Source organism: Telmatherina bonti (assembly GCF_933228915.1).
Source record: "Telmatherina bonti genome assembly, chromosome: 20".
Classification (NCBI taxonomy): domain Eukaryota; kingdom Metazoa; phylum Chordata; class Actinopteri; order Atheriniformes; family Telmatherinidae; genus Telmatherina; species Telmatherina bonti.
In genome coordinates, this window is record NC_136618.1 from 16,779,274 (window position 1) to 16,803,615 (window position 24,342).

Genomic DNA, 24,342 nt, shown 5'->3' on the forward strand with positions numbered 1-24,342 from the left:
GCCAGACTGTAGCTTTGTTGTCCTCGTGGAACAGAATGAGATGTGCTTGTGTAGGAATGAAAATGTTTGTAGGAAGAATAAAAAGCAATGGCCTCTAATATTAGCAGTGTTCTCTTTGCAGAGCTGAGAATATGAACAATAGTAAATACACAATTTCAAGCATTTTTACCCCTCTTATTTTTATTTTTTTGCAGGAATAGAAGCCTATTTTTTTTTACCAGCCAAGGACAAATGATAAATTTCTTTTTATACATAAACAGGAATAAGAAAATAATAATAATAATAATAACAATAATAATAATAATAAAAAGACCATTCATGAAGACAAACTTAAACATAACTGAAAAAGCAGAAGGCTGTCTTTTTTTTTTGACCTATGAAACAAAACACTTTATTCAGTGGGCTCTAGAATAATCCTTACATCCAGCTTGATTAAAGTGAACAGTACATGTGTTAATTATGAACAAAGAAAACTCCATTTAACTTGTCAAATGGCAGAATTTTGAAGTCCAGTGAACTGTTTGTTGATTTTGTTTCAGGGTTAAATTTAAGGCTTTATAAAGGCTCGTTTTAGAAAGGCCCAGATGTCACATTAATTAAGAGCAGCTGTCCTTAATCCTAAAAATAGTATCTGTTATATATTTTTATATAAATACAAATAAGTAAAATATAAAGACTTCTTCCAATCTAAATTTGCTTTAAGTGCAGTTTCTTTTCCGCTGATTACTTTGGCTTTTGTATAACAACTTAATCCATCCTATAAACTTTTCCCTTTACTCAAAAAACAAGAACAAAAGGTTACTCTGGTTAAGGCAACTGGAGACCTCATTAGGAATGTTTCATAGGAAAGAGTCATCAGAAGGTGGGGCATAAGAAAAGCCCACAAAGGCGTCATCGGCCTCCATAACACTGGCGTTGATGATGGAATGTTCTTGAGACCAACGGATGGAGTTGGGAACCATCTCCTCTGTGAACTCTGGATCGAAGTTTGAGATATCGCAGAAAGAGCTCTGTAAAAACATGGGATTAAAGGGAATAACATCAGGGTCACATTAGTCTCCATAGAACAGGAAAACAAATTGTGTAGATTATTTACCATTATGACAAAAAAAAATAATCCTACTGCATTATCTGGATAGTATGCTTTACCAGGAATAAAACAACTAGGGCATTATTAGTTGATAACAGAAATGGATGCAAACTAGTAAGAAACACTACCAATATCACCTTTGTGACACCTATCATTTTTAAACTAAATTATACTTTGACGGTTATTAGTTTACTACGGTTAGAAACTAGTCACAATACTGTATGTTTGTGAGGAAAGAGTTTCCATGATTTTATTTTTTTTATATGTCTGCTTGGGTTAGTAAAGCAATGAGATGATGTTCAAAAATTCCACGCTTGATCGGTTCAATTTATGAATTGGAGAGTAGTTGTTATAGATCAGTTGTTGTGCAAATATGATTTAATACACCTAATTGCCCTCCTTTGTAAGCCGAGAAAATTCAGAGGAATAAGTCTTAAAATTAGAGGTAATCATGAAAAATAGAGAAGCAAGTTCTAATGACAAGATAAGAGGTAACATTTTCACTTTACCACAGTGGGTTTGAATGGGGGAGGGATCTTCTTCTGTACAAGATCATCCCAGTTGATGGAAGAGAAGAAGCTGTGTGCTCTGATCTCGTTCTGCATGCAAAATAAACCACCTTCTTACTAAAACAAAATATCTCAAATTGATAAAATACATTCATTTTGGATATTAGAAAAAAAATGACATGGTATATACAGGTTAGCCACCAGAGGGAGCTGTAAATACATTTTTAAAAAACAATCTGCAGCATGTTGGAGAGGGAAAGTTAAATAAGGCCTTACGAAGTCATCTCTGGAGCCTAGTCTGTGAGTGCCATCTTTCTCCAGGAGGCCTTGGAGGATAGACCAGGCTGTGCCCGATGCACCTGGGCGCATTGTCAGCGGTTTGTGGAGAATGTTGTCATACATCTCATGTGTGTCTCTGCTGTAGAATGGTGGCTATGAAATCAAATCCATAATAGAAATATGCAAGTGAATGTGACAGCATAGAGACGATTCAGCATTTAATGATTCCAGCATGAATGATTTAGGCAAAAGTGAACTGGAAAGTAAAACTCACCAAGCCAAAGAGCATCTCATACAACACTGATCCCAGACACCACCAGTCCACTGTGTTATCATATGGCTGCTTTTTCAGGACCTCTGGAGCTAAATACTGGCCACAAGCACATAAACATAATAATGACATCAACTTTGACATTTTACTTTGAGGTTAAAAATAAATCAGTGAAGCATTTTGAAATTTCTGTTCCAGTTCATAAACCTTCATTTCCCTGAATATTCACACTCAGCACTGCAGCATAGCAAACTAAAATTCATTCATACTTCTAAAATAATTCAAACTGCCACTGCTGCAAAGCTAAGTACACTAACACTAAGTGCACGACCAGTTAGGACACTCCAGGGCAAAATTAGCATCCAGTTGACAAACAACTACTCGTACCTCAGGGGTTCCACAAAAGGTAGAGGTGGTATCTGTCAGGGAAATGCCCTCCTTGCACAATCCAAAGTCCGTTAGGACGATATGTCCCTTTAAAGAGAGGACACAGATGATTTTAGACAGCATGTGCCACACAAGCAGCTCATTCTCCCCGGGCACTGAAGCTTGCATTGTTGCCAGGAATGTTGGTCGCAACGTAGCTCAGTCAGTTTAATTCATTGTTGCCTCACTTTGTCAATAAGAGCAGGCAGGACAGTCATTAGTAAGACCTAATCCAATCACACACATTCTGTCCATCTGGAACTGGAAATAACAGTGGTGGCTCAAATATGAGTGAAGAACAATGAAATAAGCGGCGCAGGATGCTGTGTATCATAATGTTATTAAATAAATTGTTAGCCAACAATTAGACTTTAGGGTTGCTAGGATTAGCAGTGTTTCACAACAACCTTGTACACATAAAGATACTCCAAAATGTAACTCTGCCCTGTGCTGCTTAAAAACAGACAAGTTTCAATCATATAGTCACACAGTCTAATCACATAGTCGCTTTGGATAAAAGCGTCTGCTAAATGACTGTAGAATAGAATAGAATAGAATAGAATAGACTTTCTAATGCAAATACATAAATATGAATATTAGAAAACTAGGTGCATAGCCATCCCAGAATATTTTTGCTTCAATTGTGAAAAAACTAATATAAACTTACCTCATGATCAAGAAGAATATTTTCTGGCTTCAAATCTCTGTAAATAAATGAAAAGGTAATCAGTTATAAATCAGGAAAATGCAGGCTGTATGCATCATACATACAACATACAATGTTATAGGTCAATTTTTCAATTAAATGGCGTAAATGTGCAATTCTATTGATTTTATTTTTCATATATTTATTTCAGTATAAAAGGTGTATCAGACATGGGATAGCCCAACACTTAACATGCATGAATCAACCCACAGCATACCTGTAAACAATATTGAGAGAATGCAGATGTCCCAGTGCGCTTGCCATTTCAGCGATGTAGAACTTTGCTCTGGGCTCTGGAAAGGTCCGCTCTTTTTGTAGATGAAAGAAAAGCTGAAATGAAAATGATTCAGTTAATTTCTTTTAAGTAATCTACAGCTGCTTTGATTATGTTTCATTTATGTCTTTTCTAAGATTAAGAGTTCTGGAAAAAATTGACTAGAAACTGCAAACAGTGATCTGATTTCATTTTTATCTCTGCAGTCATTTTGTTCAACAAGCGAAGACAGATTTGCTGGGACAGATCGTAGTTAGTCATTCGCACATAGTCACACATGGCAGCTTCAAAAAGACTGACAGAGATCCACAGAGGAAGTTACACTCAGTAGCCATCTTTCACTCTGAATAATGCTGTAATCTCTAATGAAATTTTCTCTCAAGCTGCTGTGTTAATTTATTTAAATTGTTTAGTATTTTTATCTTGTGGTATTTCATTGCTTAGCCGAGTCATGTGAAATTTATCTGTGTACTTATATGTTTGACAAAACTGATAGTACTCACTTCTCCTCCATTGATGAAATCCAAGACAAAATATAACTTGTCTGTGGTCTGGAAGGAATAATGAAGTCCAACCAGAAAGGGGTGTTTCACATTTTTAAGGAGCACATTGCGCTCTGCCATGATGTGTTTTTGCTGATTGGAAGAATGAATTAGAGGGAAAATAATCAGACATATTGGCATAGAAAATATATATTCTGGTTTAAGTCATGTGTCATTGCCCAGTAACCTCTTTTCTGTTGAGAATGACCTTTTTCTGCAAGACCTTGACCGCATAGTACTTGCTATCGTGTTTTCGTTTCGCAAGGAAAACCTGTATCACAAGGAAAACGAGACATGTGAAACATTGCATCAACACTGTTGCCATGGTAATTCCCAATCTGATTCTCACTTCCTACATGGAAAGGCCAACGCATGCAGAACTAAAACTCGCTGCTTCCCCAACAGCAGGCTCAGCTGAAAATGTTTCTAAACTTAACTCATTCATGTAAATTGTAAGAAAACAAACGCTTTGAAAATCTTTTTCATTTTCAAAATAACTTGAATGTACTGTAATTATTCTAGTAAAGACTATGCTTGGATAAATGTACAAACTTGGTTTCAATCTGTTTTATCATGTCATTCGAACAGAGAGAAAGTAAGTGTAATTTCCAGTGTTGCAATGTTTACGTACCTTCCCAAAACTCCCTTTTCCTATAACTTTTAGGAAGTCAAAGTCCGTAGGTTTGGCTCTAAAACAAAAGTGAAAATTTAATTACACCAGTGTGATAATTTTAAAATTTTCAATAAAACATACAAAAAAGCACTGAACATACTGAGGATTTCCAGAGGGTCCCAGGTTAATATTGCTGGAGGTAGAACTGTTCTGTTAAAAAACACAGAAACACTTTCCAAAATAAGCCACCAAGACACAACTATTGGCTTAACCTCGAACTTTTGTTACATTAGCAAAATGAAATAAATTAATTATCTGTAAAATTCAGATAAATACATTTAAAGATGTATAACTATTCTTTCAGTCTGACTTGATTTAAAAAATAATAAATAAATAATTAACTGTTTAACAAATCTATTAGAGTTAACAAAAGGTTATCTCCAGAAAAATAAGCAATTAGTCAGAGAATGTTTTCTGGCTACTTACTTTGTCATCTTCATCTTCAGATGCGTCTGAAAAGTGTTGCATTTTGTCCATCAACAGAAAGGTCCTTACATCTGGACTGAAGAGTTTAAGGGGAAACAAGCATATCAGGAAAGCAAAATTGAACTTATTTTTTATTTTATTTGGAAAGTTTCTGAAAAAAAAAGAAAAGATCACGAATGGGAAATCTTACTGGTTGCAAAGCTGAGGATGTGAGACGATCCGCTTAATGAACTCATGCAACCCTGCTCTCCTTTGCTTGATGAACTCTAAGGGATAGATACATATCTGAGCGAACACTAAGCAACCAGCATGAGTCAACATTATTGATATCAGGGCTTCCATTTTGATAGAAATGTGTGTCAGATAAGCGCAAACACTTACCTGGGTCAAAATTGTCTCCAAATATCCTCTTTGCCGGAATTTTCAAGTTCATAGCTGGAAACTGTTTTCTTAACTGGGATGTGGGAAAATAAATAGAAGAAAATAACATAAGAGGCGGGAGAAGTTTGTGTTCTCATGTTTATGCTAAAAGCCATCCAGAAAAGTAGAACACAATGCAGTATATGTGAGACTAATGCAAGTGAATCATACACAGACTGTCGTGTGTGATGTGATAATGTGTTAGATATCCCGTTTAATATCAAACCAAAATACAGTTATCCTGCCCCTCACCGTGGTGTAGAGCTTGTCAAACTCTGCATATCGTCTGAAGACAAACCATTCCTGTTGTCTAACAGAGACCATCACTTTGTAAACCTGAAGAAAATGTAGCAAAGATTTAATTAAACACAGAAGGATATCAAATCAAAAATCTGGTATCATGCTCATTTAAAAGCTGCAACATTTATAGATCCAACAGCAAAGTTTTACATTTACACAACTGACTTTACAGCAAAGAAAACATTAATGGATTAGTTTACTCACCGTGTAACGCTTCTTCTTGTCCCTCTGCTCATTGTGGCATGGTATGCTGACGTTCGGTAAACTGGGTTGCTCCTCCATATTAGGGGCTGTCGACTTTCAAAGATGCAAGGTCAGAAAATAACGACACTTCCAGGATAAGGCTTCAAGTATACAGCTGGCCAATCGCCATGCTAGGTCACTGCAGCATAAGAGAAGAGAGAAAAAGCCTCTTGGTTATTCAGGAAGTGAAACTGATGCTCTTCAGATATAATCACATTTCACCCTATTGTACTTCATATTTCTACCCAATCTGAGTCAAGCATGTACCATTTTGTCATTCAAATGCCTCAAGAACATTTCCCTGCAACCAGGCTGGGCTATTTCTGTAGCTCCTAGTGACAGTGCCAATGAAAGATTCATACAGCTCATTTTCTATATGAGTAAAACCAAATATCTCCAGTTTTCTGTACAGGGAGACCTGTTACTATCATCAGGTGGAATCATCTCATCATTTATTTGCTTTTACAAAACTTGCACAACCTAGTGCAGGTTTCATGTGCATGTTCAGATAAAAAACAAAAAAGACATCAACAGTGACTACTTGCATGCATGCACTTGTAGCTTGTTGTATACTTTGATGTGTTTGAGCAATTCATGTTAATAGCTGATAAAAAGTACAACTGATGATATCCAGCTTTGCTATGTTTGAAATAAAAAGGTATTGTTTTTGCTGTATTTATTGTTCCCCTAAGGTCACTTTTCATGCTATAAACAGTGTATAAGCATCTTTGTATGAATGAATCAGATTTGATCAGTATTTTAGTATCTCATTGACAATTTCCCTTCAGAGATTAATAAAGTATTATTCAATTAAATAATATACCTTTTCCAATAACTGTTATACAGCATTGAAGGGGCTCAGCTTTTCAACCTGTTTTTGTCAGGATTATACGTCGTTACTTGGCTGCAAGGTGTTAACTTTTCAGATAAATAATAGAAGTTCAGCTGAAACGGTTCCAGCCTCATTTGCAACCCAAATTCCAAAAGAGCTGTGGTGCTGTGTGAAATGTAACTAAAAACAGGATGTTTTAATTTGCAAATCTCATGCATCAATATTTTATTCACTATAAAACACTGAAAACAAAACAAATTTTAAATATGAGACATTTTACTATTTCATAAGACAACCAGTTCTTTTGGGCGAGGAATGTGTTCCCATCTCTAGGCGGATCCTGGATTCTCGCTGCTCGCCCATGCTGGATCTTCCTTTGTGCTTTGCCTTTCACGAGGCACCAAATGTTTTCAACTGGAAAGAGCCCAGAACCAGGACTACCCGGTCTAGGCTAGGAATCCTCTGCAATGAAGGCTGAATGTTGTCATGGATGATGTGTGTGGTTTCTACATTGTCTTGCTGAAATTTGCAAGGCCTTCACAAAGAAGCTGTTATCTGGACAGAATGATATGCTGCTCTAATACAAGTATACTTTGTAGCGCTGACTTTGCATGTCCATTGGCACTGAGTGCTGACAACAAATCAACAAAGCCATGATTTCCAAAAAATCTTTTACTTCTTGATTTGTCTGACCACAAAGGAGTTCTCCATATTCAGCTTTGTTCTAGAAGGTTTTGGTCACGTTTATGACTGTTTATCTTTGCAAGACATAGCTGTAGCCTACATTTGAGGATGGTGCAGGGAACTGTGCTACCTGAGGACTTCAGATCAAAGGTCTCTGAAACTGATTGTCATCCATGTCCCATGCATACAGAGATATTTCCAGATTCTCATAATGTTATATATTGTAGACTCATGGATGGATGGATCTATTTATCCATATTTCCATCCATGCTGTTTCTTTTGGGTGCCAGCTGCTCTCAGCATTGCTCTTATTTTATAAACTATATTTTTCATTGAAATAATGTCTTGCTTTCCACATTTGATCTGTTTTATATGTTCTTTTATCTAAAAAAACTGGCTTAATTAGAATTACAAATTATTGCATTGTTTATTCATTCATTTCTATATATGTTTTATGTGTTTTGCTGTCTCTTCCGTTTGTTCTGAGATTCAAAAGGAGAGTAAAAAAAAAACAAATACAGGCACTTTGAAAAGATAACAACCCTCTGTTAAAAGTTCAAGTGTTATAGCATTTAAGAGCACTTATGGATAAAATCCTGTTGTGAGCGAACACGTTGGCGGCAACAGATGGGTCAGTGAGCTACAACATAACAGCAGGCAGGCTCCCTCCTACTGGATAACCATTTAACTCACTCCTTCCTCTGAGCGCAGATATCACATCCTAATACAAAAGCAAGAATGAGTCACTCTCTGTTATCAACTTTTTCTTTTGCTGTTCATGATGCTCTGATATAACTCATGTGAGAGGTACAAATCTCTACAATGCAGCCTCCTTTATATGTATTTATCTCCCACACATCTTATTTGAAATACAACTACTTACATGCCCTCAGTCAGTCACACACTGGCTCTCCTACATGCATAGTCTGTGACATCCTCACTTGGTACAGTGAAAGGTATTTCTAAACAACCTGCCAGGGTGTTTTTAAAGCTGGAGTTTCACTAAACATTAACCATAAATAAGACTGACTGCTGAGGTGTGATAAACTCTTACAACTGTATTAACTTAAGGTTAAGTTCAGTGACATTGAGAAGAGGGAACAAGGTTCAAGTTAATTGCAAAAAATTCTTTTAGATATATTTGTGATCAACTGGGTACACAATTTTGAGATATTATAATGCACCCTAGTACCTCTAAATCTCTTACACAAAAGCATATCATTGACTATGAGTTATATAAAGTCTGTTTTACAACAAAGGTCTTTGTCTGCTGCTCTGACTCGTCCATTGTTTGATGGTTGTGAGGTCAGCCGGAGTTTGTTTAGTAGTTTTATCTGAACAATCTTACTCCTGTTTGCTCCAAACACAGTAAAACTGCTTTGTGTCTACTTTCTCTGTCTACACATTGAAAGGATATGCCATTCTGATCACAAATGGGGGGGCTCTTTAAATTGCATGTGTACAGTCAGCAATCAAAGACATTCATGCCCTCCTTATCCACAGCCCTTCTTTCATATTTGTTACTACATTAAACTTTATTTTTGTTTCACTTTTAACCACATTCACTAACACAAACCACAAAGAAACAAAACAGAATTGAGATGTCGCTTCAGAAACACCTCGTCCACTTATAATTTAACACCAGGTTCAAGTCCTGGTCTGGTGCCCTTCGTGCATGTCGATCCCCGCTCTCTCTGACCCCCCTTTCTGTCAAACTACTGCCACATCAAAGCCACTACAGCCCAGCATTCTTTGAAAAAACAAAACACTAAGCTTATGACAGAGAAACTTTCATTCCACAAAATTAATCAAGTCTTAAAGCCTAAAATCAGACAACTTAGTTTTAAAGCAACCTCACCAGCCACACTGGAGGCCTATTTTATTGTTTTTTAAAAAAAAAAAAAATCTTTATGCAACAGAGGCTGGCACATACACATACACAAAATGGCTGGGCACTTCCCTGAGCAGTCTAACATCTGCTCCTGTTTTCATGGTTAAATGGATCTGAACATGACTGGGTAGGACCCGCTTTTTAACATTCCAGAAATAGTTGTGTCGAAGGGGGAGATAACCTATTGCCGCCTTGTGTAACTTAAAAGTTTGAGCTGACACTGCAACTCTGGCTGCCGTGGAATGCTACAGCTTGCCACACCCACAAACACGCATTGTCACATTTGTAATGACGAATTGAAATAGAGAACGAGTATGAAAAGGAACCAGATAGTGTTAACCATATTCCCCAGGTACAGTTTAAGCCCAGCATGCTCTGTGTTCACACCACAACATGAGCTAACGTGTACTGACAGGCAGAAATGGGCTGGGCTATGACACAGGATCAAAAATAACTTTCTTCCTGCTTAGCTCAAACACACATCGTTGCCAGTGGTTATCCTTTGGGGATGTTGACTTTTTTTTCTATTTATTTTTGTGTGCTGCTCTGCATCACACATGTCAAGAAATTCATGTGAGAAAACAAAGCAGAAGTGGCAGAAGGATGGAAAACTGACTTGAAAGCTCAGTCATGCACGGCTTCATGAATGTCGAAAACTAAATACTGAGCACAGAAGCTATGAAGGTTTGAGGTAATAACCCATCTGTAAACTTACCCAGTGCATGAATAATATAACTTATTTCTGACAAACAAAATAAATCACAACCTTTAAATCAACCAGTTCTTTTTCAACATAAGAAAGGTTTGATATAGTTTCAGGAATTCATCTGTATTTTTAGCTTAACTACCAGCTTGTAACTAAATAGTTTAAACATTTGGGTTACAGCTGAATGACTATTAATGCTATTCTCATAAGGTAGCATCTAATTAAAATGCAACAGGCAGATCTGTAGTTGAGGAAGTGCAGCTGGAGAAGCTTGACAAGCATGAACTCGGTCAACCCTGATGCATGCAGTCGACCTAAGACCAAATCCTTACTCCAACCAAATACCGTCCAGACAACACAGACACGAAGGGGGGGCTGCACACTAACATCCTTTTAGAAACAAGTCTGATTTAGTTCATTTACTGACACTGATAAGATCAGCTCTTAAATATGAGTGCAATGAATGCAAAATGCCCAAGTGGTGGAACCCTCTGCATCCACTCTGTACAAGATGTGTAAGATTTTAACGCCTTTTCCTCTGTAATCATCTGTAACAGCTATGGCTGTATAAACTGTGGAAACAAACTCCAATCATGGCAAAACATTCACTAGAGAGGCTGCATTCTAGAAACAGATGTTTTACTTTGAGTGTTGTATATCAAATCTTAATCTAACCTCCTCAAACAGATAAAGAAACTACATCTCAGAATGATCACACATGTCTTCTTTGACTTTTCAGTAATGGAGTAAGTACTGGCCTAATACTAAGATGCATTTAAGACAGGTGTTGTAAAATAATGGCTTTTCTTTTAAAAACTAGGCTTAATTAAGGGAAACAGAGCTTTAAAAAAACAAAACTGCAGGATTACAGTTATCAGTAATACACAGATTTAAACAGTAAAGCTATTGAAGATATCTTGACATCTTTGAAATCTCTGTTACAGCTTATCTCCTTTTATAGTGACACCAGTTGATATTAAGGAAGAAGCCTTTACTTACCTTTTTTTATTGTAAGTTTAAGGAAAGATTTCTACATCATAGTTTAAAAAAAGTAAACTAAAGGATTGCTGAATGGTTTTTTTTTTTTTTTTTTTTTTTTTTTTTGCTTGAAGCTACAACTTTTAAATCTAAACAAGTATCACGTGCATTACAGGAGAACTTCAAGCTTCTCCAGCTGAGGACAGGAGAGGAAAAAATTAGCCAGAGGAGGGAGGCGCTAACCACACACACACACACACACACACACACACACACACACACACACACACACAACACGAGCACAAAATGAGAGGTTTGACATGCTCTAACTAGCACCCCCTATGCGTACCACAAATAGTAAATAATACAGTAGATACTCTAAATTGCGAATGTTTCACTACGATTGTGAAGCAACAAACAAAACAAGCTAACTCAGTGGCTTTTGTGCCGTTTTATGTCGAATAAAATACTCATAACGTTACCTTCGCATGGTAAAAGTTATTGCTTTCTATTGCTTGAACCGACCGCTCTAATGTAACTAAAAGATAACACCGAGTAAGTCAGCGTTACACTACAACCTGTTACCTCGGTACAGCCAGCCAGCGGTACGTTTGTTAAACCAGAACAAGGTAAATGTTGAACGTGAACATCACGTACCTTACAGTATTCTGACGCTGCGTTCATCTATCTTCGATGTGCCAATGGGGATTTTTAGCTCTATGACATTTAAACTGTCAACACGGCCAACATATCCACGTAACCCTTGAGGGGAAAAAACTCGGACAAAAATATCTTCAAACATGAAAGAAGATTTTCTCGTTCCTCATGAACGTCGGACACATTAGAGAAGCAGGAAACATCGGTCTTTCCTGGCCGCAGAAAGTTCCAATGAAATTTGTCACGGGGCTGCAAAGCTTCAACTGGTGCCAAGTAACACAAATGCACCCCAGTACTTCCGCTATGGATTTTATTTTTAAAAAATATGAGCATAAAAATACAATATTTATACCGCATTGGGAATAATTGAGGTGCTCCTACAATGATTAGAACACTGTGTTAAAATGGTTAAAGTAAAACACTGGTTAAGAAAAGTTTAATAATAGTTAAAGTCAGACTGGTAGTTTTGTACATAAGTAGGTAGAGAGTGCCCCAGTGAACTCCATTCTTATTAAATGGCACTAGGTATCAGGTGCCAAGCGTAAAAAAAAAAAAAAAAAAAACAAAAAAAAAAAACCAGTTGTTGCTGAAACATTTTTATCATTTATCTATGTTTTCCTCATATTTATCACATTTTTCCCCCTATATTTTTTTAATATATACGCATTTTCACATACACACTTATATATGTTAAATATATCATGTAACCGAAACCTTAAATATCTAAATGGCAATATAAATGCTATATGTTAAAGCTAAATATCTAATCTGAATCTAAATATTATATCTTAAATCTAAATATATTTTTAAAAATGAAATATGTATTTTAAACATTTAGGTTTGAAATATATTTGGGTGTTATTATAATCTAAATCTTAAATGTTGAATCTTAAATGTTGCCTTGGCAAATAACACTATGTTGCCTAGTATTGTTTGAAGATAAAAGCTTATTTTAAGAAAACAAAATTAAAAAAGTTTAAAATAGATTTCAGTTGACTATATTGTCTGTTTTTCCGATTAGAAAAAGTACTTGAAAAATTACTAGACCCCGGGCTTTTGATTTAGTTGGAATGTTAGTTTGTTTCCGGTCTTGTATGTTGTACTTGACATTTCCACACTTTGGAATGACAACATTGAGAACTCCAAAGGTAAAACACTGTCACCTACAGGTAGAAAGTTAGGACCATAGACTGTTGCTAGGACATGTCTAATATCTAATATCTGTATTTTCAGAGAAAGCTGGGGGGAAAAAGACAGAAGAAAAGAAAGAAGTGTCTGATCGCATTTTTTCGACCCTAAAAGTTGAATCAAGTTAATATGAACAATTCATTATTTGAAATATCGTATAAAAAATCTAGATTGTCATTCTGACTTCAGTAAATAAATGAATAACTGTGAAATGATTTTACATTATTACAGTATTATCGTAAAAAACTCTTTCTCAAACAAAGTTATATCAAAATCTAAACAAATTCATTGCGTTATAACCCCATATAGATTAAGAGCTGCCAATAGTTACACAAGCGACAATCAATAGACGTGTTTATGCAGTCTATGTAAAGGGATACATGATGCATGTGCTCATACAATATATGGCTTTATGTCATAGATACAGTCTATGCTTTATATCAACAGCAATTGTGCTTGAATATTGTCCACAAGATGGCAGCAAAACATAGAATAAGGAGCTGCAAGTCAATCAAAGCTAAAGAAATTCTCCAGTTATTGTTGTATTAACTGCTTAGTTTAATTATTTATAAATGTAATTTTTATTTAATAAATTAAATATATAACAAATATGCAGTTTTGAGGATTTCATTTTTTTTCTGTTTTACTTCGAAACAGAATAGTTTGTGTCACATTATCAATGCAAATACACCAACCCTATGAAGTTAAACATCACAGCACTCCAATAGTATTGATGTGCTTTACTTTGTTTGGGGTGTGAAATATTTAGCAATACTAGAATAATGTCTATCCATGGGTATGTTTCAATGGCAAAAGTGGACGTGCGTGTATAAATTTGTATGTTTCACGGACAAAATTGGACATGACACCCTCATATTAACTCTTATACTGTCATTGAGATTAGTTAGAAACTACAAAATCTCCCCTTTTGGGCAATTTGATCGACCCACTTTGACACACCACAGTCCTAATGAAAGGAACCATTCTGCTGTAGCGGGGGGGACAGTATAGTCGTCTAATTTAACACCCGCCTCCTCCCGTTATCAACCAATGATAGAAAAGCTTGTATGTAATTATACCAATCAGCTACCAGCTTCTCTTCAACGGCCACCTATCAGTTTCGAGTATTGATTCCTTTTTCACACGGCCCCCTTTTTAACCAATCAGAAGTGAGGCCGCCTGAGCAGAGGGCTGGGCGCGAGAATCGGCGGGATGGACAAAAATCATAACGCCATACAGTTGTACAGAGAGGATAGGTTATGTTAGAAACAGTCTGCAGCCAAATAGCTAAAGTAGTGTCTTAGTACTACCTAAAGTTGACTTTTTAGCATTGCAGCGCCCCGTTATAAGAGACAATTGTTTGAAAAGGACAAACTCATTCTTCTTTAAAAATGTTACTGGTAATTATTACCACTTTTACTCGGAGACTGTTATGTTAGGAGTATGCGCTAATTTAGCTTGCTGGCTAGCCGAACACTACCAGCTGGATGCTACAGCCTCTCAGAAGAAACCGGCAATGTCAAGAAACGATTTCTATGGATAAGCATCTGTTAATGTGCAATTTTAGACAGCTGACAAACAGGTTCGTCTTTGACAGCGTGCAGTCATCCCACTGGCTGACATGGACAACGTGAAATCACGCAGGTAGGAGCCTTGTAATGACAACAATTGAGTCCTGTGTCTACATCTGATATGCTTGCCACCTGTTACTTTATACGTGCTTCTGTGCATCTAGAAAACAATGGCCAGAAATTAGTTCTGCTGTAAAATCCTGTTTACAGGAAGGGTGTTAACTTGAAAGTTTTCATAGAGTACGTGTGCACCTGCAAAGTTATACTGTTATACTGACGTATACGTGGAAATGACAGAGAATAACTCAATAATAAGATAAACATCTATAAATGCTGAGTAATATGAAAATGAACACAAATAATGTGACACTTCAGGTTAATATGTATATCTTGCAGATAACAGTGGCTATTTAAAACTTAGGTTGCTGTTTATTTGGTTACTTGGTTGTTATGAGGTATTTTGTTTTTATTGCATCATCTGCACGTCTATCTGATCTTGTGTTGCTATCGGGAAAATGAAAAATACCAATAAGTTTCCAAGCATTTTAAAAGCCAAAATATGTATGTAATAAAGACAATATATGTATGTATGTATGTATGTATGTATATATATATATATATATATATGTATATATATATATATATATATATGTGTGTGTGTGTGTGTGTGTGTGTGTGTGTAAATTATGACTAATAATGATTCTGATATATACAAATTAATTAAGAAAAATATTATCGTTACCAAGTCATTAACTTTATGCCAACATTATCTTTTTGTTTTATATGTGTGTGGATAGATAGCTAGATAGATAGATAGAGAGAGAGAGAGAGAGAGAGAGAGAGAGAGAGACAGAGACAGAAATGGAAAACTGAATTTAGTTCTAACAGATAACTAAACCTGTTATTGCTGTCAGTTTAAGCTCCAATTAACATGTGACATTTTGTGTTTTTTTTTTTGGGGGGGGGGGGCGGTTTTCAGTTTAAAACAATACTTTATTTGAAAACAGTACTTTATCTAATCCCCAAAACATATTCTTATTTTTGAGGGCTGATTGGGGTTTTTTTGGCATGAGAAGAAGATAGGGTTTTGACCTAAGAAAAGTATACCTTTTAATGTCATATTAACTTCTTATGACTGTAGATGTCTTTGGATTGCATTTCCACTCACTGTGAACTGCTTATATTTGTTTCTTTTATTGAGATTGAAATAATATATATAAGATTTTGAGTATATTTCCTAAGTATACTCAAGTTTACAGGCTGAACTAAATAGCAAGATGTTATGTAAGGTTTTTTTCCCTTAATTTTTAAACCGGACCGTTAGGACTTTGCCATCCTCTTGACCACACCCCAGTCCACCTCCTGCACCTTAAAAACACACCCACACATGAGCACATTCTCACAGTCATACACCTCTCCAAATGAAAGACTCTGTTGATGTAGGATCACCCCTCTCCTTCAGATATCTTACCACCCCTCCATCCTGCTGAGCCATAGGTCTCCGCTCAGTCGCATTTCTCTTTGCTCTAAGTGAGTTAATCAAACCACACTTTACATGAGGTCTATGGTTTATAAAAGTTTTTTCAGAACAGCTTAGGAATTCAATTGACCTTCTCTGTATTAATATTTGTGCCACTACTATCCAAAGACAATGTTGCAATGCAGCATATTTTTATACTAAAAAAGAATACAGCAAATCCTGCCAACTTTTTTGTTAAATCAGTGATTTTATTTGACATTGTCTTGGCCTCTGCATTAAATACATTTTTCAAACTTGCCAGTATAACTTCACTTATTGTAATTTTTTACTTGTGTTGATACAGGCAACTCATGTTTTACCCATTTATTCTTGCTTGCTGTGCATTTCATGCAAAATACCTTCTGAAGTCTCAGTGTAATAATGTGGTGTAGAGAGTGGGTGCTGCATTATATTTGTAGGTCACAATTTACCATAACCATAATCTCTAAATCACTTCTTTAAGTCCAAGTCTTAACTTGAACAAGTGACAGCATCTTGTTATTGCTGTTTGTATAATTTCTTTATTGTCTAGTCTTGCTTGTTTTTAAGTAATACCAGCAGATTAACAGTTAACAGTATTCAAGTATTCAATAAATTGACTTGATGCATGCCATATTTGTGATATTTACTTAAGTCTTTCATCCCATTTACAAGCAAGTGAGATGTGTTTACTAGTAGCTAATGCAGTTAGCAGGGATTGTACTTTTTTCAGCTGAAGTAACAGCTGGAAATAAGCTTATGGCCACTAAAGTCAGTAATTGTATCAAAGCACAGAAATTTGTATATTAATATGTTTTTTTCTAAATTAATACATCATAGATATACGGTAAGGTACACTTTTTTGTATTGAAGAAAACGAAAAATTAAGGTATCAGTAGTGATACTGTGAACATTTGCTTTTCCTACAAACTTTTTGCATTATTTTCTCTGTTCTTTTAGCACTGACGAGGATGAAGAGCTGCACTCCACAGATCCAGAGAGTAAAGAGAAGGGCAAAGATAAAAAGACACTGTGCAAAGTAAAATGGTCACGAGACGAGGTTGGTATTTTGGGGATGAATATCAGGTGTAGTTGAAGTTGTAATCTAATTGGGAGATTGAAACTGAGCAATTGGGCTGCGCGTTAGCTGTATGCTGTTTAAATGCTTGTGATTCACATAACTTAGAGGAATATTAATAATCCAAGCTTATTTTTTCATTTATATAATTGTAACACTTTTATTTTCTCCTATTTCTTCTTTTCCCATGACACCTCATTTTCTTAAGGATGAAAAGCTGAAGAAGCTTGTTGAACAGCATGGAACTGAATCATGGAAATTAATTGCCAACTTTTTCCCAGTAAGAATTTTTTTTAAAATATTTTTTTTTTTCCAATAAAGAATCTAATCTCACTCATGTTTCATTGGAAGATCTCTGTCCAGTCATGGGTGCTACAACTGGAAGGTTACTTACTCAAAGCTGTCAGGAGTCAATGCAGTTGGTGGTGTAGTGTAATGAGGTGTTGCACTTTGGGTGTCTCTGCCACAGGGGAGGACAGATGGTCAGTGTCAGCACCGCTGGCAGAAGGTGCTCAATCCAGAGCTTGTGAAAGGACCCTGGACAAAAGAGGAGGATCAGAAGGTAAGAGGATCTGGGAGTTTCAGTTCTGGACAGAAAGAGCGGTAACTAAAGAGCAAAATGATTGGGGGGGGGAAATGGGAAGCTGTTGGGAGTGTAGAAAGTAGCAAATTCTGTGTGGAAAAAAACTCATTACAAACACAAATGCCACAGTATTGCACCTTTTATAATAACATAGCTGGGCACAAGTGTAATCTTTCTTCCCGCCAAGAGGTTTTTATTTCCTTCGCTTTTTGTTTTCCAGCTATTTTGGTGTCTTTGAACTAAATGCTCCACTACATCAGTCCTTATAAAACACAGACTTTCCAAGCCAGCATTTTTGTGTCCAGCCCTGTTTCAGTCAGGGTGGCACTATAAGGTTTTTTTTTTTTAGCTCTAAGATAAGTGTTGTATTCCTTAAATGGATCCCTGTTGCTGAAGAATGTCTAGAATAATATCTCTTTTCTACTAGTATTTTGGCATTATTTCAGAAAGTTATCAATAGTAGCTTGGTCTGTCAGCAATGATGTCATAGCATTTTTCCGGCTTCACAGAAATAGCCAAAAAAGCTCTGCTGTTGCCACACTCAAGGTTTTCTGAAAAGTGTTGCTCCTTATGAGTTAATGAATTCTCATGCATGTAGTTTCAGTGAATCTATAATATTCTTATAGCAGTGCATGAGTATCTTGTAATAATTTAAATGATTTTTTAAAAATAAAAAACTTTAGATACCCTTATATTTATGTTTGTGCAGGTGATTGACCTGGTACACAAATATGGCCCCAAACGTTGGTCAGTGATTGCAAAACACCTCCAGGGAAGAATTGGAAAGCAGTGTCGTGAACGTTGGCACAACCACCTGAACCCAGAAGTGAAGAAATCTTCATGGACTCAAGAGGAAGATCGAATCATCTATGAAGCGCACAAACGCCTGGGCAACCGCTGGGCAGAGATCTCTAAGCTTCTTCCTGGACGGTAGTGTCATGTCACGTATATTTCTGCTGTTTGAGAGATGATACCAGCACTATATCCGAAGAGTCCATTTCTTCCCAACAGAACAGACAACTCGATCAAGAATCACTGGAATTCCACCATGAGAAGAAAGGTGGAGCATGAGGGTTACCTGCAAGACGGCTGCAAGTCTTTTACTTCCTCCACTGGTGTTAAGAGACGTCACAACAAAACGTGCCCTCCTACTCCAACAAAGCCTCAGCACCGCGATCGGAGTCCTCTGCCTGTAACAGGACCAAACCAGGTCCATTTTCAGTCGTTGCTTCACTCTATATTGTCAGTCCAAAGTGTGCATCTCTCTTTTTTACCATTGTGATGCTCTGCCTTGTAGATGGCTGCTTTTCCATATGAGCCGAACAGTGTACATATGATGGAGAGTCTTCCTGAAAATTCAAGCTTCATATCAGTGAGTCTTTGTCATTGTATTTCTATGCATGCTACTTCAGAAAACCTTTCACATTCTCTTTTTCCTGAACTTTCTGCATTTATATGTGTGTAACAAATCAAGCAAATCAAGTTCTTGACTGTCTTGTTATTTTCGCCTAACATTAAGTAATAAATGTGTGTAAATTTGTTGTGGTTTTGTCCCCTTTTGCTGATTTTCTTAATTCTCCAAACTCTTTCCTTTCCTTTTTTTCCTCCCGATTTCTCCTCCCTGACGTTTGTTGATTCCAGCCATCCTGCCTGGATGATCCTGACAGAGAGCAAAGAATTAAGGAGCTTGAACTGCTGCTTATGTCAGCAGAGAATGAAGTCCAACGACAAGCGCAGTACAGAGGTTCATGTGTAAGAACACACTCCGAATGTGTGTTAGTGTAATTAGCCAGCATAGCCTGTGTGAGTTGCAGCTTACATACACTGTGAAAAAGCTCATTTTAATTTAACATTGGTTAAAATCAAATCAAAGTGAGAAATGTGTTACTTTTGTTATCAGTTTCTTTATCTGGTTTGAAAATAAAAAAAACAAAACCAGTTACCTGGGTGAAAAGATGGAAAATATAAGTTTCCATAATGGACTTTTTGCAGTGTATGTACATAAAAACATGAATGCTGCACATGGTTGCGTACCTGTAGCCTGATTTGCTGCAATGTTGCTATAGTAACTACTTTTCTCATCTCGCTACTTACTCAGTCTGGCCTGAAACTGTGTGCTTAGTAGTCATCCCACCACCTATAGATAATGTGGTTTCAAATGTGAAGCTGCTGCCTCATTCTCCCCCATCTTCATCCCCACATACCCTCACATTTAGTGGTTTTGACCCCGCATTCTGTCTCTGTCATCTTTCTATCCCTGCTGATAATTTTTTCACTCTTCATTCATTGCATTAGTTTATTTTAATAATTGACTTCCCATAGGACCATTTACAAATTAGATACACACAATAAAGATTATGCAAATTATCGACCACATTCAGACACCTTTAACATGAGTATGCTCTTTTTATTTTTTCAGAGTATGAAGCCATATCCATCCTGGTCAGACAGTGTCAGTGTGTCAGATGACACATTAACTACAAGTAACAACAGCCTGGAGGAGCAAGCGGAGAGAGGAGCCTGGAGGGGTTCTGAGATTCCTGGAGGAGCCCCAGATCAGCTTCCTGTCTCTCCAAGCAAATTCATGGCTGTAGAGGCCAGCACTGTGCTCTCCAACCTGCAGACCATCCCAGAGTTTGCAGAGACCATGGAGCTCATTGACTCTGTAAGTAATGGATGCACATCAGTAGGAATTTATCAAGCACATCGGAATTTATTAAAGATCTACTGTAGATGACTTTTGCTCTGCAGGATCCTGTTGCATGGAGCGACGTGACCAGTTTTGATATGACAGAGACAGCAACTTCTCCGAGGGATAACCAGGAAGGCTACACTCCTGTCCTTCAAGAAAGTGCACTTTACAACGCAATGAGCTACGCAGTCAGCACTCCCATTGCCATTTCAGCCAATGACAGGAACTGTGATCCATATGATATTGGAGGTGTCACCACCCTGACACCCATCAGTTCATCCAAACCTACTCAAGTATCCACAGGGAGGAGGAGAAGAAAAGAGCGGGGGGAACCTTTGTCTGATAGGACCTGCTCTTCCTTCTTGGAGAATATCTCAAACTCGCCCAAGAAAACGCCCAAAAAGTCACAGCCATTCACCCCATCCCGAGTAAATGAACCCTGTTTTTATTTTTCAACACACTGTAATCTGTACCTGGGGTTACTGTGTCATGTTGCAACTGGTGTGCTAATGTTGCATTGGCTATATGGCTAATATAAAATGTCTGTCTTCCCAGTTCTGCAACATATCTGGGGCAGAGCATCTGAGTCTAGATGATCCTACCCTCACCTCAACTCCTGTGTGTGGTCAAAGGTGCCTCCTCAACACGCCCCTCCAGAAAGAAACCACACCTAAGCACCAGAAAGAGAATGATGGGTAAATACATGAACAAAAAGATTCAATAAAAAGTTTGCTAGAAAATTTCACTGTTCATCGAAAAGTAGTTCAATGATATTATTGACTGTCCAGTTCCAGGACCCCTAAATTCCATAAAAATGTTGCCATTCCAACCCCAAGAACACCCACTCCCTTCAAAAATGCTTTGGCTGCTCAGGAGAAAATGCATGGTCCCCTGAAGATGGAGGTAGTCTTCTGTTTTTGTTTTTTGTTTTTTTCCACATCTTCACATCTGTTTGTGTTTATATTTATACTTCTCTTGCTGTGCTGCAGCCACAGCCCTTGGCATTTTTAGAAGAGGACATTCGAGAGGTTCTGAAGCAGGAGACTGGAACTGACATCTTCAACAAAACAGATTTTCATCCAGAGCACAGAGCATGGAAACATAATGTGTGTATGACCACAAACCAACATAGCTCTGTCATTCTGTCTGCAGGAACTTATCATTTTTGGCAAATATTTCAAATTTTTGTAAAGGACACAGAATTGTGCTGATCTAACGTGAACAACTATGCTTTGCCATTTTTTATTTTAGATGGATGGCCCAGCTAGAAAAGTGCGCAAATCTCTCGTGTTAGACCTTTGGGGTAAAGACAACACTGATGTCCAAATCTTCCATGAGCAGCTAAACAATGCACAGGTAAATCACAATGCCTGAACTCACAACTTCACTTTCTGCAACTTGGACCACAAAATAACGTCTCAAAAAACTTCATAATGAAAAACAGTACTGGGATTTGCTAATACCTGTTGTTGCTCGTTCATGAATGTTCTTTTTCGCCATATATAACTGAAGGTAGTAGATAAAAAGATACTTAATACATTCAGACATATATTCTTTTAAATATATAAACTTTTTTTTTTTTTTTAGTTATAATGGATACAAAGTAATAAAAGATTTTTTTTTTTAAATCTACTGATTTGGTTAGTTGTCCGCAGGTCAGAAATCTTTAGAAGTGAAACTAACTGTATGGACAGATAGTTTAAGCATATATAAACCATTAAAGCAATTATCAAAACTAAAATTAGTTATGTTTCATGGATTTCATCATCTCAATAAATAATATCTTTAAAATATTCAGATATATTGCCTATTTTATCAAGACAAAGCCAAATCATGTTTTACATAGAATTGGCTTTATCACACATAATTATCCAAATCATATTCTGACCAAACTGTGATATCTGTCTAACTGTACTCTCTTAACTGACCAACTGTGTATCACTCTCTATAAAACCCTAAATATTACTTTTGCAATCATTTAATCAGGTTAATGACATGATAAAACCTCATGATTTTATTGTGAAGGAATCTGGATGTTTAATGGCGGGTCAGGCAGTCCAAACATGTCAGCTACTGATAAAATAGTTACATTTTAAAATAAAAATATGCCAAACAAAAAATAGTTAAGCAGGTGAAATTATATTTACAAAGGAGAGCATCTCAGCATTTGTTTTGTTAACAGAAGAGTTGATGCAACACAGTTGTGAAAATGCCTCCTCCCAACATTTTGAAACGTCCATCCATCCATCCATCCATCCATCCATCCATCCATCCATCCATCCACAACAAATAATAGGAAAAAAAAATTACAAACAAAACAATCACTTATCAGTTTTAATGTTGTGAAACAGGTTTGCATCTACCATGACACTTCTACAGCTTCTCAATAATAATTCAAATGAACACAACAATTTATAGAAAGCTACATTTTTCTTTTAATATCATTTGCAGGTGTCAGAAGAGAGTTTACTGACAAGCTCTTCACTGGTGACTCCAGTCCCTGGCCAAGATGAAGGTAGCCACCCTCTGATTTCTGAGAAAGAGGAGTCCTCATTAGGAGTCCACATTCATGCTCAGCGCTTTACGAGCCCCCAAATGAAGAAGAGTCATTCTTCCCACAAAGTAGCAAAGCCTGCTACGTCACAGGTAGGTTAAACCAAACTAAACCTGCTTTGTTTCCTCTTGTTTTGAGTCGTTTATAACATGAAAAAGATCAGAAAAGAGGTAAAAAAAAAAATAGGCTATCAAGTTCAAGATTAAATGTGAATTTAAGCATTTAAATAAAACAGTGGATAAATGGAGTCTGGTTTTGTCCAAGAATGGGCTGCTTGAGCATGTGCTGACCACCTTCTCTGCAGGTGAGTGAGTGGGAAGCAGTGGTTTATGGGAAGACTGAGGACCAGCTGATCATGACAGAACAGGCTCGTCAGTACCTGAACCCCTACTCGTCATCTGGCTCTACCTCAAGGGCCCTTGTGCTTTAAAGCCGTCCCCTCTGCTATGTAAGCAGCACTACATCTGTCCAACACCATACTTCCACTGAGTTCTGTCAGAGACAATCTAGTGAACCTTTTAAAGCAGAGACACACTGCCAAGGACGTCCACACAGAGCATGGCTGCTGGTTTTGGTTTCAACACATTTCTAGGTTGCTTGCTCAGAAGAGTCAGTTTAGCCTTTGATTTATTTTGACCACACAATACAGCTACATTAGCAGATTTTTTTGACCAGTCACTACAATCAGTCTGCCCACACAGCAGCTGTACATATAGAGTGTGTAGCACTTGCAGGGGGTACTTCTGCAGTGTTATATTGTTAATATATTGTTTTAATGACCTGAAAGATGCTACTAGTTTTGTATCTCCTCCAGCTTGTTTTACTAAACTGTCCCATCGCTGTTGTCAGATAAAAATCACACTTGCTGCATTTGTAGCATTTTTAACAACACGTGTTTTTTAAAATCACACTATGGTTTTTTTCTAACTAAACACATCCAGTAAATAATCGAATGTTAGCCATTATTATTATAAATCATAGATCAAAATGCAGCTTTGTGGTTTTTATGACAGTTGTTATGCCGGCATGGACATAAAATGGCAACCCTGTGTTACTGAAAGAACAACTCACAACGGTCACTGAAATAACTCGAAATATTTACCAAGTTTACCAAATAAACCAGTTAAAATCAGACACTACTTTTAAACAGTTCAAAAAGAAATGATGAAACATGCCTGTTTGAAAATAATGGCATATTTTCTTGCAAAAACATTTGAATAAATGCAATCAAACTATTTCTGTAACTGTCAGTGGGACTTCTGCACTTATCA

The 24,342-nt window shown here is 36.9% G+C and overlaps 2 protein-coding genes across 3 annotated transcripts; one reads left to right on the top strand and one right to left on the bottom strand.

Annotated features, from left to right (window-relative positions):
• Positions 1–195: 195 nt before the first annotated feature.
• Positions 196–12,115, bottom strand: sgk3 (serum/glucocorticoid regulated kinase family member 3). 2 transcript variants are annotated; one of them, XM_079259356.1, is made up of 17 exons: positions 11,913–12,115; positions 6,121–6,213; positions 5,869–5,952; positions 5,578–5,650; positions 5,387–5,462; positions 5,197–5,272; positions 4,871–4,920; positions 4,729–4,786; positions 4,285–4,368; positions 4,059–4,190; positions 3,499–3,611; positions 3,243–3,279; positions 2,537–2,623; positions 2,153–2,248; positions 1,876–2,031; positions 1,600–1,689; positions 196–1,010 (listed from the first exon to the last, which is right to left on the bottom strand). In XM_079259356.1, the coding sequence occupies exons 2-17, from the start codon at positions 6,196–6,198 to the stop codon at positions 840–842; spliced, it is 1,461 nt and encodes a 486-aa protein (XP_079115482.1). In that variant the 5' UTR covers positions 6,199–6,213; positions 11,913–12,115; the 3' UTR covers positions 196–839. The 2 variants fall into 2 exon arrangements, with proteins under 2 accessions (XP_079115482.1, XP_079115481.1); XM_079259355.1 differs by having other exon boundaries at positions 6,121–6,298; positions 11,908–12,115.
• A 2,529-nt stretch (positions 12,116–14,644) lies between these two features.
• Positions 14,645–23,501, top strand: mybl1 (v-myb avian myeloblastosis viral oncogene homolog-like 1; the record flags this gene model as incomplete). Its single annotated transcript, XM_079259372.1, has 16 exons — positions 14,645–14,739; positions 17,125–17,224; positions 17,451–17,522; positions 17,712–17,804; positions 18,535–18,755; positions 18,837–19,035; positions 19,123–19,197; positions 19,467–19,577; positions 20,245–20,490; positions 20,559–20,945; positions 21,073–21,212; positions 21,306–21,420; positions 21,507–21,623; positions 21,769–21,873; positions 22,969–23,163; positions 23,376–23,501. The coding sequence occupies exons 1-16, from the start codon at positions 14,717–14,719 to the stop codon at positions 23,499–23,501; spliced, it is 2,325 nt and encodes a 774-aa protein (XP_079115498.1). The 5' UTR covers positions 14,645–14,716.
• Positions 23,502–24,342: the final 841 nt, after the last annotated feature.

What these genes read in the sequence shown, in the direction of transcription:
- sgk3 (XM_079259356.1), bottom strand. Translation starts at nt 6,198, where the DNA reads ATGGAGGAGCAACCCAGTTTACCGAACGTCAGCATACCATGCCACAAT. An exon ending in ACAAGAAGAAGCGTTACACG is followed by an intron (nt 5,953 to 6,120) that starts GTGAGTAAACTA and finishes CATTTTCTTCAG; the next exon opens with GTTTACAAAGTGATGGTCTC. An exon ending in ATGAGATGCTCTTTGGCTTG is followed by an intron (nt 2,032 to 2,152) that starts GTGAGTTTTACT and finishes TTGATTTCATAG; the next exon opens with CCACCATTCTACAGCAGAGA.